This window comes from Canis lupus, chromosome 12 (genome assembly GCF_048164855.1).
Source record: "Canis lupus baileyi chromosome 12, mCanLup2.hap1, whole genome shotgun sequence".
Taxonomy (NCBI): Eukaryota; Metazoa; Chordata; class Mammalia; order Carnivora; family Canidae; genus Canis; species Canis lupus.
The window spans coordinates 16,506,145-16,521,704 of record NC_132849.1 but is presented as its reverse complement, the minus strand read 5'-3'; the positions used below and the strand labels follow the sequence as shown (position 1 = coordinate 16,521,704).

General features: G+C 47.3%; 1 protein-coding gene across 6 annotated transcripts in view; it reads right to left on the bottom strand.

Moving 5' to 3' along the window:
* Positions 1-1,022: 1,022 nt before the first annotated feature.
* Positions 1,023-15,560, bottom strand: part of SEMA4F (ssemaphorin 4F) — a 31,388-nt gene continuing 16,850 nt past the window's right edge. For 4 of the 6 annotated variants that reach the window (XM_072769892.1, XM_072769893.1, XM_072769896.1 and 1 more), the window contains 9 exons: positions 9,858-9,977; positions 9,608-9,759; positions 8,784-8,962; positions 8,420-8,567; positions 8,075-8,297; positions 7,831-7,940; positions 7,561-7,721; positions 3,620-3,678; positions 1,023-3,372 (listed from right to left, as the gene is read on the bottom strand). In XM_072769892.1, the coding sequence (XP_072625993.1) occupies positions 2,762-3,372; positions 3,620-3,678; positions 7,561-7,721; positions 7,831-7,940; positions 8,075-8,297; positions 8,420-8,567; positions 8,784-8,962; positions 9,608-9,759; positions 9,858-9,977 (1,763 nt within the window). In that variant the 3' untranslated portion in view covers positions 1,023-2,761. The remainder of the gene's footprint in view (positions 3,373-3,619; positions 3,679-7,560; positions 7,722-7,830; positions 7,941-8,074; positions 8,298-8,419; positions 8,568-8,783; positions 8,963-9,607; positions 9,760-9,857; positions 9,978-15,560) is intronic. The other 2 variants (XM_072769895.1, XM_072769897.1) reach the window with 2 other exon arrangements.

Below are 15,560 nucleotides of genomic sequence, written 5' to 3'. Positions count from 1 at the left end.
GGTGCCTGAGAAAGGAAGTGAGTCAGCCTCCTGCTGGGTTAGGGCCAGTGGTACACTGGAGCTCCTTTGGCTTGTAAGAGTCAACAGTGAGCATCCCTCAGTAAGGCCATGTGGGTAGCCACAGAGCACTGGTTAGGGGCAAGCCGAGAGTCACAATTTATGGACCAGGGACCACAGCCAAAAGCAGAGGAGGATTTAAGAGTGAGGGCCAGAAAGCGTGCAGTCTTTGGAGCCAGAGGATAAACACAAACACAAGGTCCAAACCCTCCCCCTCCCCATGGCTGCTTTAATGTGTGAACCCAGGGAGATCTCTGGCCGCCAGAATCCTCACAATTCTTGCTGCATGGACCCTGCACCTTTCTTTAGCTCCCTTAGCCACAAACAGATCCTCTCCCTTCCCACATACCCCCACAGGTAAAAGATCATGCAATCAGTTATTCCCACCATTTCTTTGGGAGTTGGCTTCCCATTCCTGTACTATCACTCATTCTTGGGGCTTGAACATTACACTAACTAATGGGTGGATCTGTTATCTTTGTGGCTATCTCCCTCTTCATTTTTTTCCTACATATCTCATCTCATTTTCCTCCAACCAGAGTCACTGTCCAAGGACCAAATGCTGCAAAGCCACTGTGATCTGGTCCCTCTCCTCCTCAAAGAGACCCCAGGCCCTTCTGACATCTCCTTACCTCTCTTCCTCCCCCCAAATGGAACCCATAACCTCAAGAGAATAAAGTGAGGATAAACACAAGCACACAAAGACTTCCTCCATTCTCCTATAGAACTAGTATGATCACTAAGCTCAGGAACACTTGAGGATTGTAAAACCCACAGGTCCTGCCTCCTAAAACTGGACACTGGCAGCCAAGATCTGGCCAGAGATGACGCAGGACAGGATCTCTGTGTGAGGCAATGATCCTCCTCCCACAGAACGGGGCTTACACTGATTGCATGTGTCATGGTTACCATGGCTAAGCTATAGGATGATGGCCTCCTAGGTCAATTTTTACAATAACAACATCTACTGGTATAGATAGTGCTTTATTGTTTACATGTTTCCCCATTTCATCCTTGCAGCAACCCTGAGGTAGGTATTATTATCCCCCACTTTACAGATGAGTAAACCGATGTTCCTCCATTAGATTACTTGCTAAAAATCATAACACTCATTAATGGCAAAACCACTGATAATCCTAAACCCAAGGGGACTCTTTTGAATAGTTCACAGGTTGCTGCCAAGGAAAGTAGAGCTGAAAACTTCAACTGGGAAGGGCTGGATCATTCACTGGAGCTCAAGGGGGTCCCCCAGCAGGGATGAATGAGGCACATACTCGGGCCAAGACCAGAACAGAGCAGGAGAAGCCTAGAGCATCTGGGAGCTGTAAAGCAGGAAGAGGTCTCTATGTTTGGTAGAAGTCGACAATATCTTCAGATACACGCAGAGTCCAGCTTCCAGAGACCGGAGAAACAAGGGGGCTTCCAGCAGCTGCAAGTCCAGGGACTGACCCCAGGGAAGGGACAGCGGGGTTGGAAGAACTCCCACTGAGTGGCTCCCCCTCAGCTTAGCCACTGTGGTGACCTGGAGGCAGGGTCCTTCTACTTTGTTAAGGCCTTGAGAATCTGATGAAAGCCATACCCACCCACCCCCACACCCCATAAAAATAGATTCACGTGTACAGACAATATTTTGCATACGATTTCAGGGAGTCCATGGACCCCAGCTGGAGAACTTCTGACTTAGGGCAAGGGTGTCAACCTGAGTAAAGTCACTGATACAAACCTATTTTTATGCAATTTCTATTTCCTAGGACCGTTCCCTTTTTGTTGTCCCTTAATACTTAAGAATGTTACAAAGTTTTTTTAATGGGAGCCAAAGAAGGGAGTCCAGCCTTTAACTCCAGTCAGAGAAAGGAACAGCTGTGTGTGGCAGTGGTGGCAGCCAGGAGACAAAAACAAAGAGAATGATGGGATCACATGTATCGCTGTCCTTGCCACCCAAAAGGTCACTTTGAGAGTTATTCCTCTACTCAAGAGAAGGGTTGTGGAAGGTGATAGGGATGGGTGGTGGTTTGTTTCCTTTTAGAAAGGAAAGGCATTCTTTCACTGGCTACAGGGTCTGAAATTCTGCAGGCAAGGCCTCCATTCCAACCTTCTCCCACCTGGTCCCACCTTGAGTACACCTGAGCAATGCCCCAGTGGTTCATGCACATGGCCAGGCCTCCTATGAACACCTGTGTATTTACACACACTTTCAAGGAAGAAGGAAAACTGGGGTCGGGGACATCTCAGGGCAGAGATTTTATGTTGCAACATGGGGATCATGCACTCCCCACAGAGAATCAGGTAAACTAAGAGAATGAATGAAAGGACTTAATGCACACTAGCCCCCCACCACCTTTAGCGCTCTTCCTTCCAGCCAGGCCCCACCAGAAGGCAAAGTCAGAGCTATGTCCTGTTCCCCAACCCCAAACTAATGGGCCCAAGATAGGGGGCCAAGGCTGAATGGGTCACACCGGTTCAGAGGGCAGAGGTGGGGAAAGTCCTGATTCACTGCAGCTAGCAGCTCTGATCTCTCATGGGAATCAGGCAATCAAGCACAGGCTTGGCCCCGAACCCAGCCAGGTCCAGAGAGGGCAGACTGAAGTGTAAGTGATTATGCAAAGACCAAAGAGAGCTCAGAGACCATGACCATCTTCCAGGCCCAGTACCCCCAGCACCTCAATGGTCATTCCCCTCCAGTAGTTACTAGCAGTCATTTGCCCTAGATGGATGTTTCATCACATGTGGCTAGAGGAGCCCCAGTAAGCCTAATGTGGGCTGGGCTCGGGCAAGGATCAAGTAGGAAGGGTGGAGGGAAGCCCCCAAAGCCACTGCCCCTCTTGGCCAGGGCCAGGGGCAGCCGCTCATCTTCAGGAGAAGGAGAGGGAGGGTCCTGGCTATAGCTCGTGGTCCCAGATGGTGGGGCCCCAAGGTCCAAGCCCACCTTATCTCTAGCCAGAAGTTCTCTCTGTCGCCGTCTCTGCTGACGCCGACCAATCAGAAGGAGAGTCAGGGATGCTGCAAGAACCCCCAGGACAAAGCCAGCCAGTCCAGCCCCCACTGTGTGGGCCTGACTTGCGGGGCCCCGCTGGCTGCCCCACACCAAGCTGTAAGCAGCCACCACACGGGCTGCCCCACCCTCCTGACATTCGCAGGCATAAGCACCCATGGCTCCTGGGGTCACCACCACCTCTAGCCCATCCCGCCGGGGGGTAAGTGCAGTCACTCCACCGGGCTGGTGCCACACACAGGATGCCCATGCTGAACTTGGGGAACATGGTAAGACCACATGTGCAGCTGTAGCCACAGGAACTTCAAACACTACTGGGTGTTCTGCAGAAAGAGAGCAGAGGCATGAAAAGTGGTAATGCTACCAGCTGGAATATAATGCAGTGAAATATGGCATGGTATCAGATACAAGAAGGGGCCATGGGGACAAAGAAAAAAGGGGATTCCCAAAGACAGTAAGACCATGGGTCACCCGCTGCCATATCTTCCAATTTTTAAAGTGGGTACAAAATGGACAACATTCTAGCCCCCTTTCACCCACTTCACCCACATTCCCCTAAACCATACAGACCTCCAGGCTCTCTGGGACACAAAGAAGAGACATCTGCTGATTCTATGTCTTGGACCAGCCTGTAGAGAAGAGAACACGTGGTAAATCCAGTGTCAACAGCCCCTTCTGCCTTCTTCAGTACCAATGAACACTCAGTACTGTAATGGAATTACATCTCCCACTGTCTCATAAATCATTCCTGAAACTATCAATCAACATTCTCTTTACCAATAAAATTTCCCCCAATATCCCTTTTACTCCTCATGACACTTGCCATGTCAAATTCTACACATATTTCCAGCAAACTACAGAGAATTAAATTTGCAGTAGGTCTGCTGGAAAGGTGGTTGGGGCGTACTTTTAAAAAAATGTATACAGGGATGCCTTGATGGCTCAGTCTGCCTTCAGGGCATGATCATGGGGTCCTGGGATGGAGTCCTGAGTCGGGCTCCCTGCAGGAAGCCTGCTTCTCCCTCTTCCTCTGCCTATGTGTCTGCCTCTCTCTGTGTGTCTCTCATGAATAAATAAATAAAAACTTTTAAAAAATAAAAAAAATAAAATTTAAAAATAAAATTTAAAAACGCATACACATGTTCCAAGAAATGCATCTGGGTATCCACAACCACAGGATTTATCTTGGGGGGGGGAGGGAGGACACAAAAACTACAGTTAACCTTTTTTGCTGTTAAGAGGAAAAACTTCTTTTCTATAAAAGTTTATCAAAATTCTGTGAGGGTCAGGAGAGGACTTTTTGCTTCATAAAAGCTGCTCATCTCTACATAGGAACTTTCTCCAACAACAGTCAATGCCTATTAGCCTCTAACGGATCTGTTTCAAACACCACAATCCTGGTACTTCCAAGGATGTGCATGAACTATGTCTGACACAGGAACAGCAGGATGGAACCACTCACTCTAAACTCCCAGAGGGAGACCTCTACCGAGCTATGGATGGAAACCAAGTTCTATCTGCACACACAAAAGCCTCAATCAAAGACAGACTCCATTTGAGTGTGAACTCCTTCAGCATGAATTAAGGCTCCTAAAATGAGTTCCAAGATTGGTATGAATACATTACAGTCTTCTGGGTAAAACCAAGGTCGCTTAGTCTAGCTGAGAGTGGAGAACTTAGGAAGGCCATATGTGCAGACATAGCCACAGGAACTCCATAGTCTGTCTTTCTCACTTGTATGAGTCGAGATGTGGAGGAGAGAGTACAGAGAAGTAACAACTTGGTGGGGTACATGGGTGGCTCAATCAGTTGGGTATCTGACTCTTAATATTGGCTCCGGGCATGATCTCAGGGTCTTGGGATGGAGCCTCACCTCGCCTCAGGCTCTACACTCAGTGGGGAGTCTGCTTCTCTCCTTTTTCCTCTCCCTTTGCCCCTCCCCCTGCTTGCATGGGAGCACTCTTGCTCTCTCTCCTTCAAATTAATTAATTAATTTTAAAAAATACTAACTTGGTAATTTCTTGTATTACCAGGAAATATACTAGCATATACATATAACCCATACCCCGACATATATATATATATATATATATATATATATATATATATATATATATGGATCCTGAGGTTCAAGTACACAGTATACAATGAAATCCTTATTTTAATGGATATCAAAACAATAAAGCACTTGCTTAGTCCTAGACATCTAAAAGTTATACTTGTCTTGGACATCTAAAAGTTATACCCAAGAGAAACTACTAGATCAAAGTTCTTAATGAAAAGCTAATTCCCAAAACAAGTACTTTTACTTCTAAAATATTATGGTAGCCTTATGGTTCAGTAATATATACAAATATACTGTAAATTAACAGGGCTTCAACATAGGAAATCTCAAAGTCAGTTTGAAAAAAGTACTTTCCAAGCCATCAATTTAAAATGGTTCATTAAAGGGAATCTCACATAAAACTGAAAAGACTTAAAAAACACATCAATCAACTTCAATTGATGGACATTATTTGGAGCCTAATTTAAGCAACCACCTTATAGTATACTTAATTGAGAAAACTGGAACACTGACAGGATGTTTCAGGACATTAAGTTTATGGTAAGATAATGATACTATGGTTTTGTTTTATTTTTAATTCCTTCTGTGTTAAAAATATATACTGCCAGATTTATAGATAAAGTGATGTTTGAGATTTACTATAAAATAATTGGGAGTGAGAGAGGGTATTGGTGCAGCAAGATTGGCCAGGAGTTGATAGCTGGTGAAGGTGAGCAACAGATGACAGGAATTCATTGTATTATTCTACTTTTGAATGTTTGAAATTCCTTATAATAAACTGCTTTTTAAGAGAATCCTTATCTGGGGGGGGGCGGTGGGGGGCATCTGGGTGGCTCAGTCAGTTAAGTGTCTGCCTTTGGCTCAGTCTTGATCTCAGGGTCCTGGGATCGAGTCCTGTGGCAGGCTCTATGCTCTGTGGGGAGTCTGCTTGTCCTTCTGCCCCTCCCTCCTCTCATGCTCCCCCCTCTTAAATAAAAAATAAAATCTTTTTAAAAATTTAAGAAGAAAAAAAGTCCTTACCTGATAGAAATACATATCAAAATATTTCAGATGAGTATGATGTCAAGGATTTGCTTCAATGTGACATACAATTTTAAGCTAGCTGCTGAGGGGAAAAGAAATGGCAAGATCCCCCAATGGTCAAAAGGAAACCAATTAAGACATTGCCAGAGTAATCCAGGCAAGAAGTGACAATGGCGTGGACTAGGGTGACAGTGGCAGGGATGGGAAGAAGTGGCTATAGACTGGCATAGGACAAATGGACCTGGAGTCCGTACACATTGCAATATAGCACGGGCAATTCTCACTTGGATGGAGGGCCCATTTTTGTTTTTTTGTTGTTCTGTTTAAATTCAATTTGCCAACATATAGTATAATCCAAAGCTCATCTCATCATGTGAGGGCCCTTTTTTTGTGATGAGAAAAACCATAGGAAGAGCACATGAAGGAAAGAAGAAATGACAGTGCATGCTAAGACTGGCTAGAGCAGCTGGAGCTGCTTGTGAAGACTCCCAAGGGAATGTCAGGTGGGCGGTGAAATACAGAAGTCCACAGCTCAAAGACACATGGGTGGTGGTGACTGGCACTCAGCTGGTTCACTAAAGTAATGGGAACAAGATCTAGACAGTGCGTGGAAGTGTTAAGAGAGGGACTGAACCCTGAGGACTACCCACATTTAGAAGCAGGATGGGAAATGAATTCTAAAGGAGACAGACCGTGGGGGAGGCTGGAAATCCAGGAGGACACAGAGTCACAGACAGCAAGAGGCTAGAATACTGCAAAGAAGCTAAGAGGAAGCAGTCAACTGTGCAAATGCTTCCAAGAGCTCTTGTAAAATAAAAACCGAGAAGTGTATAGCAACCTAAAGGTGAGACATACGGTCAGAGCAGGTCCCACAGAGAGGCAAAGAGCATCAGTGAGGCAGCACCACATGGACAGACACATAAGTCAGTATGAACTGACAGATGGACACCGAAGTGACACAAGCAGAATACACACAAACACACACAGAGGCAGGGCATCGTTAACAGATGAGAAACATTTTTTTAAGTAGCTCCACACAGGGCCGCCTGGGTGGCTCTAAGCATCCGACTCTTGATTTGGGCTCAGGTCAGGATCTCAGGGTGGTGAGATGGAGCCCTGCATCAGCTCTGCTCTGAGTGTGGAGCCTGCTTGAGATTCTCTCTCTCCCTCTGCCCCTTCCTCCCACCCCACTTCCCACTCACATGCATGCTCTTTCAAAAAATAAGATAAGATAAAAAATATAAGATAAAAATAAAGTAGGCTCCATGTCCAACATGGGGCTTGAACTCATGACCCTGAGATCAAGGGCCTCATGCTCTATTGAATGGGCCAGCCAGGGACCTCAACAGATGACATACAGACACAAACATGTGGATGGGTCAATGCCCTGGAACAGCAGGCAAGAGACCAATGCAACACTTACCTGCCATGCTCCCCAGCATGGGCCACACATGCATCCAGCTGGAAGCTCCAGGCACAGACAGGGTCTTGGGCCAGAATGCACTCTGAGCAGCTCTGGAGACGGCCACAGTTGGTTGTGTTCACTTGTGTCACCTCTGTACGGGAGCCCACCAGGAGCCAGTTCTATAGAAAGAGTGAGGAAGAATGTGCTGCATCTCCCAGATCTCAGGGTAACAAACTGGCTCTGGACTCAGATGTACCCCCAGCAAACTCCCCCAAATCTATAACTCACTTGATACAATTTCATACTCTCAACTGGCTGTGGCTCTGGAAATAAGGCCAGATCCTCCAGGACGCTGAGCTGGGCTCCAATGCGCACTGCTCGGTGGAGGTGTCCATCCTCTAGGAAGCAGACAAGTGGCAAGACATAACAATTTAACTGTTCCTGGGACTTTGACACCTGTATATATGGGAGCCTCTCTGTGACAGGAGCATGCGTACACTGAATGGGCAACTTGCTTGACCATTAAACATACCTGTCCCCAGGTACAGCACATCATACTCTTTCCCTGAGAGGCTGGTCACCCTGTGGGCCACAACTCTGAGATAGGCTGTATCCGTAGTGACGAGCAGGGGATGGTCATCAGTTGGAAACACTGGCCTGTCCATGAGGGGGTGGTCCCGGATAAAGGTGAGCACACGATCGGGCAGGGAGAGCGATGAGCCAAACTGCTGGAGCTTCATGTTGTTGGTGATACACTAGAGGAAGCACAGGATGGGTGAGTTTCCCAGGGGCCAGCAAGTGTCCGTGATGCTTAGCTGGGCCCTTTCATTCATGCAGCAATTCAGGTGTGAAGTGAAGAGGTCCCTCACTCCCTCACCTCTCCAGGTCTGGGCTGGGGTACATCATTATCCATGACAGGCAGTCCCCTGTTGCAGTCATGTTTCAGCTCTCTGAAGGGACCATTCAGCACGGTCCGAATGTCTTGTGGTCGGAAGGCACAGACAGCAGAGATAGCTGCTCCCTCCCTGTAAGAGCCACAGGTTGGAGCCAGGTACTTGGGAGGGAACTATGGAGAAGCAACTCATCCCCATCAGATGAGATGACCCATGAGAAATACAAAGGGAGCCACATTGCCTGCTCCAGGAAGAGCCCACCCCTTCTGGAGCAGACAGCACATACACTGCATCCGTCCCCATGTATGCCCCACCCTGTAACTCCCCTCCACACCAGGGCCCCCTCACCACTGGGAGGAAAAGATGCCGTAAAAGATGGGGGTCTCCGATCTGTGCTCAGGCCGAAGAATGGCCACATCCTGCAGGATACTGGAGGCCCGGCCATGCTCAGGCCCTGGACATAGCAGGTCAGCCTTCAGAAATGTCGTCCATCTGTGCTGGAGGGTCTTCCGGCCCCCGAGGTCCCCCTGGGGTGACAAGCGCATGGCAAGTTCTCTTTAGAAGACCAACATTGTGGGAGGCATGTGGACACCAATATAGGTTTCCTCCTGTCTTCAGGGCAGACACAGACAGATGGGAAAACAGATGCACAGAAAGGCAAGGATGGAGATACAGAGCACTACAAGGGGTAATGAGAGACGGGGCTGGATGGGGTCACAGTAACAATGATGGGGACCAAGGTCATTGAGCACTTATAAAATATTCCCCTACGTGCTTCCCATAAGTCACCTCATTTAGTCCTCAAAACAACCCTTCTAGCTAGAGGTCATTTAATAACCTCATCTTACAGAGGAGGTTCAAAGATGCTAAAGAACCCACCCAGAGTCACAGAGGCAGAACAGGTGGAGCAGGGCTTGAACCCAGAACTAGCTCTCAACAGCTCTTGCCGTTAACCCCCACACTAGTCCACCTCCTGGGGACAGTGTGTTATAAGGGTATCTGTGGGAGTGCAAGGCCAGAGCCCTTCCCCCACACTCCCCAAGCTCCCAGAAAATAATCCAAGGCAGAGGGAAAAAGGAGACAGAGGAGATACAAAGACAGAGGCCCAGAGAGGAAAAGACAGGACAAGGGAGCAGAAGATGACAGGCAGACAGTTGGGACAGTGGTCTCACCGCACACACACGGGCCACCCGTGGGACCTTAATGCGTTCATATGAGTCAAATGCTCGGGAGGTCTCCGTAAAGAAGAAGTAGATCTCATCATCTCCGTCTTCGTCCCCCCACTCAGCTGGGCTCAAGGCCATGGCAGCAGCAAAGGCTGGGGCTGGGGAGACCAGTGGCCTCAGATACCCCAGACACAGTCTGGGGCCACCCGGTCACAGCAGGCTCTATCCCCCAGAGCACCCCTCTCCCTCTCCCCACCGTTAAGCCAGGACGGCAAGGTCTCTGTCCGAATCCAGTCCTCTGTGCGACCCACAGCCCGGGAGATAATCGGCTCCGTCCCCAGGTAGTTTTTCACAGTGGCAGCATAGAGGACCCCCCCTGCAGGGCGACAGGGAGAAGACGGGCTGTTAGAGATGGCTGAGAGAAGCAAAAGGGGCTGCAGGCAGAGCAGGGGATAAAGCAGGGGCAGGAACCCTCAGGAGCTGGGGGCCCACCACATGGCACCCAACAGGCAGGTGGCATCTCACTTAACATCAACATAGACGTAGAGTGCTCCAGAATAGAAAAGGCTACCGGTGTTAAGGGAAAACTGTCAGAATATTAACATGCAGGAAGGAAGGATAAGGTCGGCCCTTGTGAAAATTAGGGGTTTTTTTTGTTTTTGTTTTTTGTTTTGCCTGTTGGCTTGCTTGTTGTTGCTGTCATTGTTTTAGGGCCACCTCTCCCCTATCATGTACTAATTATACTGTGACTCCCTAGGAAGGGGGTTTGCTTTGCAGCAGGCCCCAATCTTAATTCTGCTCTCCCACTCTGGTATTCGTGTGAAGGAACCTGTGTTCTTTCTGATTAGGGGGCAGGCACTGCTCTGGAAGAAGTCACAGTTTAAGGCACACCAGCATCAGTTGGGGGAAATGATCAAAACACAAGATTCCTGGGCCTGGGGCCCAGTGATTCTCACTTAGTAGAGTTAGGGGATGGCCCAAGGATGAAGTTTCAAACCAGCAGTGAGAGTTACCCTTACGTGGGTGATTCTCGGGACCTCACTTTGAGGAACAATAGCCTGGGGAAGTAAAGAATGCTTCACACCAGCCAGAGGAAGCAATGAGGAGTCGGATCCTCCCTGTTGGGACAGTGCAAGGGACAGAGGTGCTCCAGGGATGGTAGGGACTGGAGAAGAGAGGATCACAGGCACGCAGAAGGGGAGAAATGTAAGACAACTAGAGCCACCCTGTGACACAGCCAAGGGGTCAGACACGACTAGGAGAAAATTACTCAGGGAGCAGTAAAAAGGTCCTGTGCACCCTGGAGGAGTTTTGAGTGTCATAGGAACCCTGGGGAGAACAGAGTGGCATTCCTTCACCACATACTAGGTCCAAGCCACTGTGCCATGTGCACATCATTGCCTCCAAGAGCTCCCACCTGAGTCTGGAAGACAAAAGTATATTCAGACACCAGGAGGCATGGATGAAGAGATGTGTAGGGGAGCACAGAGGAGAACCCAGCCACATCTAACCAGGGAACAGCATCCAAGAGGTAACATCTGAGCTGGATCTGAGGAATGAGCAATTTGCCAGATGGATGTACTTCAGGGAGGACGACAAGCAGGTGGGGAAGAGGGGAGCCGTGTTCAAAGATGTGGGGTGCTCCCCATGGCTGCAGCTCTCAGGGGGCAGCGGGGGTTGCTAGGCTAGTGAGCAGAGGTGAAGCTGGAGGTGAAGAGATGGGCACCCAGTCATGAAGGGTCTGCTCTGCCATGCCAGGGAATGTGGACTTTCTCTTACAGATATGAGTAAAACTGCAGATTTTCTTGAGGAAGAGAGTGACATCACCAGTTTTGAGTTTTCAGGAGCTAATGCTAGTTCAAAGGCCATTCACAGAATCCAGGAAAGATCAGAGGGGCTGGAACTAAGGTAGCAGCAGAGGAAATAAAAGGGAAAGGGAGAGAAGGAAGGAAGGAAGGAAGGAAGGAAGGAAGGAAGGAAGGAAGGAAGGAAGGAAGGAAGGAAGGGAGGGAGGGAGGGAGGGAGGGAGGGAGGGAGGGAGGGAGGAAGGAAGATTGGGGGGCTATTTCTGAGGCAGAATTGATTAACAAGATTTGAAAATCAACCGAACATGAGATGTGAAAGAATGGAATGAAAGAGTGTCTTTAAGGTCTCCAGTTTATAAGATCGATGACAGCAGAGGGTGATATTAGGATCAAAGTCAGGAAATGATAGGAGAAAGCCCCTAAAGGAGGTAATTGGGACTCTAGATGTGGAATGTGCTACAGCTGATGTCCCTTCAGGATATCTGGTTGGAGACCCTGGAAGGCAATCAGACAGAAGGGTCCAGGCAACAGGGCCAGTCCAGCAACCTGGGAGTCAGGCTTCAGCCATGCCATGAACATGAGAGCCAGGAAGAAAGAGGAAGTGAGAAAAGATCTCTGGGAATACCATCATTTAAGGGGAGAGGCTACTGAAGACAACTAGTTAAATCAAATCAGAGACACTAGAGGAGCAAGAGACTGGTGTGCTGGAAGCTGGTGCTTGGGAAGCCCAGCCAGAGCCACGGGGACTCACACCCCTTGAAGGAAGCATTGAGAAGTAAGGCCACTCTGGTGGGGAGTACAACCATCCTAGGGTCACAGATGCCTGAGTAAAAGTGCACGTCTCAGGTACTAGAAGAATAATCACTATTTTCATACAAAGCAAAAAAGGGTCAAAAAGCCTCTGAGGGCAGCAGCAGAGGGTTAGGATGGGGAGGGTAGACTCTTCTATCATTGGAAATTGTGAAAAGAATTCAAGTGTTCTGAAACTTGGAAGGCCTGGCTTTGGACCCTAAATACTTACAAGTAGTATGATCTTGGGCAAATTAGCTCCAGGTACCTCAAACAGAATGGAGATAATGCCACCCTCCACTCAGAGTGGTGTTAAGGGTTAAATGTGATACAAACATAGAGCCCACATAAGGCCTAGTGCATGGGTGGCACCCAGCGCATGTGAGTTCAGGCTCCTTATGAAACCTCACAGACCACAGGCTTGAGCTGTTGCCAGAGGTGGAGGAGAGATGGACCATAAAATGGCATCCTATTGCCTCCCAGAGTATTTCAGGAAGGAGAAAACCAGGTTTAGGGCATAGTCTGGCAGCACTTGGAGCAGCACATGCCAACCCCCTGTACTTCCAAGGTGGGGGGAAAAGTTGATACAGAAGCCAGAGTTACAATGAAAAATCTCCCTATAAGCATCATACACAAAACACTCTAAAACCCAAACTCTGGCAGACACTGTTTCTTGGACACCCTGAGAATGAAGAGAGATCTGTGGAGGAGACAGTTATGAATATGTAGGAGCATGATTGGGTGTATGGCGGGGGGGGGGGGGCGGACAACAGACAAATATTTTGCAAGGACCCAGCAGTAGATGGATGTAGAAGGTCCCAGAAGTTTCTAAGGGATCAACAGGGGCAGTCAGCTACTCTGGAGCTTAGAATTGCTTAAGAGCACAGTTATTCAGAGGGAAAGAGCAGAAGGTCGCTGGCACTGAGTGACAGGAGGAGGGGTCAAACACTTTGGGAGGAAGTAGCAGGGTTCCAGTTTTTCCAGGAGTACCAAAGGGCTTGTAACACAGTCTCAGTCTTTCTCTCTCTCTCTCTCTCTCTCATACATACACACACACACACAAAGACACACCCCAAGGAGAAGGAACAGCAGCCACTATGCTCATGAGGACAGGAGGACACAGGATCACCACATGTCCTAGATTCTCCAGGACAGTCTCAATTGCAAATTGATGCTGCATTGCTCATATAATAAAATATCCCTGTATGTGAAATCATTGGCAAGGTGGATCCCATAACGGATCGATTCAGTAAACATTAAAACACACATTTGCTTTGACAAAAGATAATGGGCAAAAGAGAGTGAGGCCCACAGTGCTGAATTCAGTGAGCAAGGTGGTGAGAAAAAAAACACCCGGCATAATATAACCCCATTTTTAAAAAATATGTATATGTCTACAGACGTAAGACAGATTGGAAGGAGCTACTATTTTACAATGTTAATATTTATTTCTGATTAATAGAATTACAATGATTTTTATTTCCTCCTTTCTACTTTTTTGTACTCACTGAATGTTTGTTGTAGTTACCATCTTTTTACTTTTATCATCCCCCAAATTAAGATATTTTTCATTTTGGAAATACTGGGGAAGAAAAAAAAAAAGGACTGAAAGCCACAAAAGATGAAGCATCACAACCAAAGAAAAGTCACAATGATGTGTGGAAGTAGATCTCTCTTTGCTCAAGTGCAAGGCCTGTGACATAGGCCTCCCAGACGTGTCAGCAACCCAATACTGACAGCCTAGGACACTGCCATGGCTCTGAGTATATCACTACACCCTGGGGTTTCAATTTTTCACTCTGATACCAAAATGGCCACTTCTAAAGAAGATTTACAATAGGAATAATCATTCATTAGCTTAAAAGAAAAGGAATTTTAAACGTGCCCTGGCCTTCCTTTCTCCACTCCCTTTTCTTCAAAGTCAGAGCTTTGCAGGATAGATAGCTCCTAGCCCAATATTCTTCATCTCCTTATCTAAGGATTAGGCCAGCTGGATACTTGTTTTTTTTATACATAACAGCCTACTATGAAGATATAATTAGGTAGTTGGAGATGTAGTTTTTATTCTACCCTTCCCTCTGTTGGTCACATAGGATTACTAACTGTGTTGTTTCAGTGTGTGAATGCTAGTCTTGGGGCAAACACACTGAATTTAAGAGGTAGGCTTGACCCCAAAATGCTGGCAGCACCCTATCTGGAACATTTGCAGTGCTTCTTGGCAGATGCAGTAATCGCAAGATGCAATGAGATCAGAGATGATAAAACATAGTACAGATTCCCAAAGAGAAAAAGCAAATACTCCCTCCTTCTGCTCTTCTCCATAAAAGTCCTATTCATTATAGGATGTGATAAGCAGAGCCAAAGGATGACCGACTGCTGTCTCCAGCTGTGGTACTTGGGAGGGTAACAGTACTCAGAGGAGGGGACATAGGTGGTGGAACAGGTTTTGGGGGAGGTGAGTGAGGATGAATTCAATTTGGGACATGCTTATTTTGAGATCTCTTTGGGACATCTATGTGGAGATGTCTGGAAGGCAGTTGCATATGTGGTCTGTAGCTCCAGATAATGTCTGGGAGGTATCAGGATGCAGTGGAAACAGAATCAGGGAGGCTGGTTGAAATCACAACCACATAGGATGAGAAGAGAACAGGACCTTGAGAGGGGGCCCAGGGAACCCCAATGTTGAAAGGACGAGTAGAAGACTAAGACCTTCTGGGATCCCTGAGTGGCTCAGCGGTTTAGCGCCTTCCAGGGCGTGATCCTGGAGTCCCGGGATTGAGTCCCACATCGAGCTCCCTGTGTGGAGCCTGCTTCTCCCTCTGCCTGTGTCTCTGCCTCTCTCTCTCTGTGTCTCTCATGAATGAATAAATAAAATCTTAAAAAAAAAAAAAAAGACAACTAAGACCTTCCAAAGGAGACAGACAGAACTGCCACTGTTCTTAGGCTATTGTGAACATTACTGTCAAAATATTTGCATTTTTCCAGGTTAGAATAGTATAAAAACAGACACTGAGAAAAATTTAATTTTATCTATGTGCAACATAAATAAATGTCATATTTGAAGACAAGATTTCTGAGGCTTTTTCCTAAATAAATGCAAGTACCAATAAACACATGGAAAGCTGTTTGACCTCATTAATTGAGATGCAAGCAAAAATATATAATATTGGGCTCTGGAGGTGGTCACTGTGTATTTATTAAGTATATTACTTGGGACTGACAAAGGGTGCAATGAAAGAGAGCCTCTGGTCAATACTGGCAAGACTAACTGGAGGGCAATTTGGCCAAATCCACCAAGTACCATAAAAACCTTAACACCCTTTGGCCCAGCGATTCTACTTTCTGGATTGACTCATACGCAATTA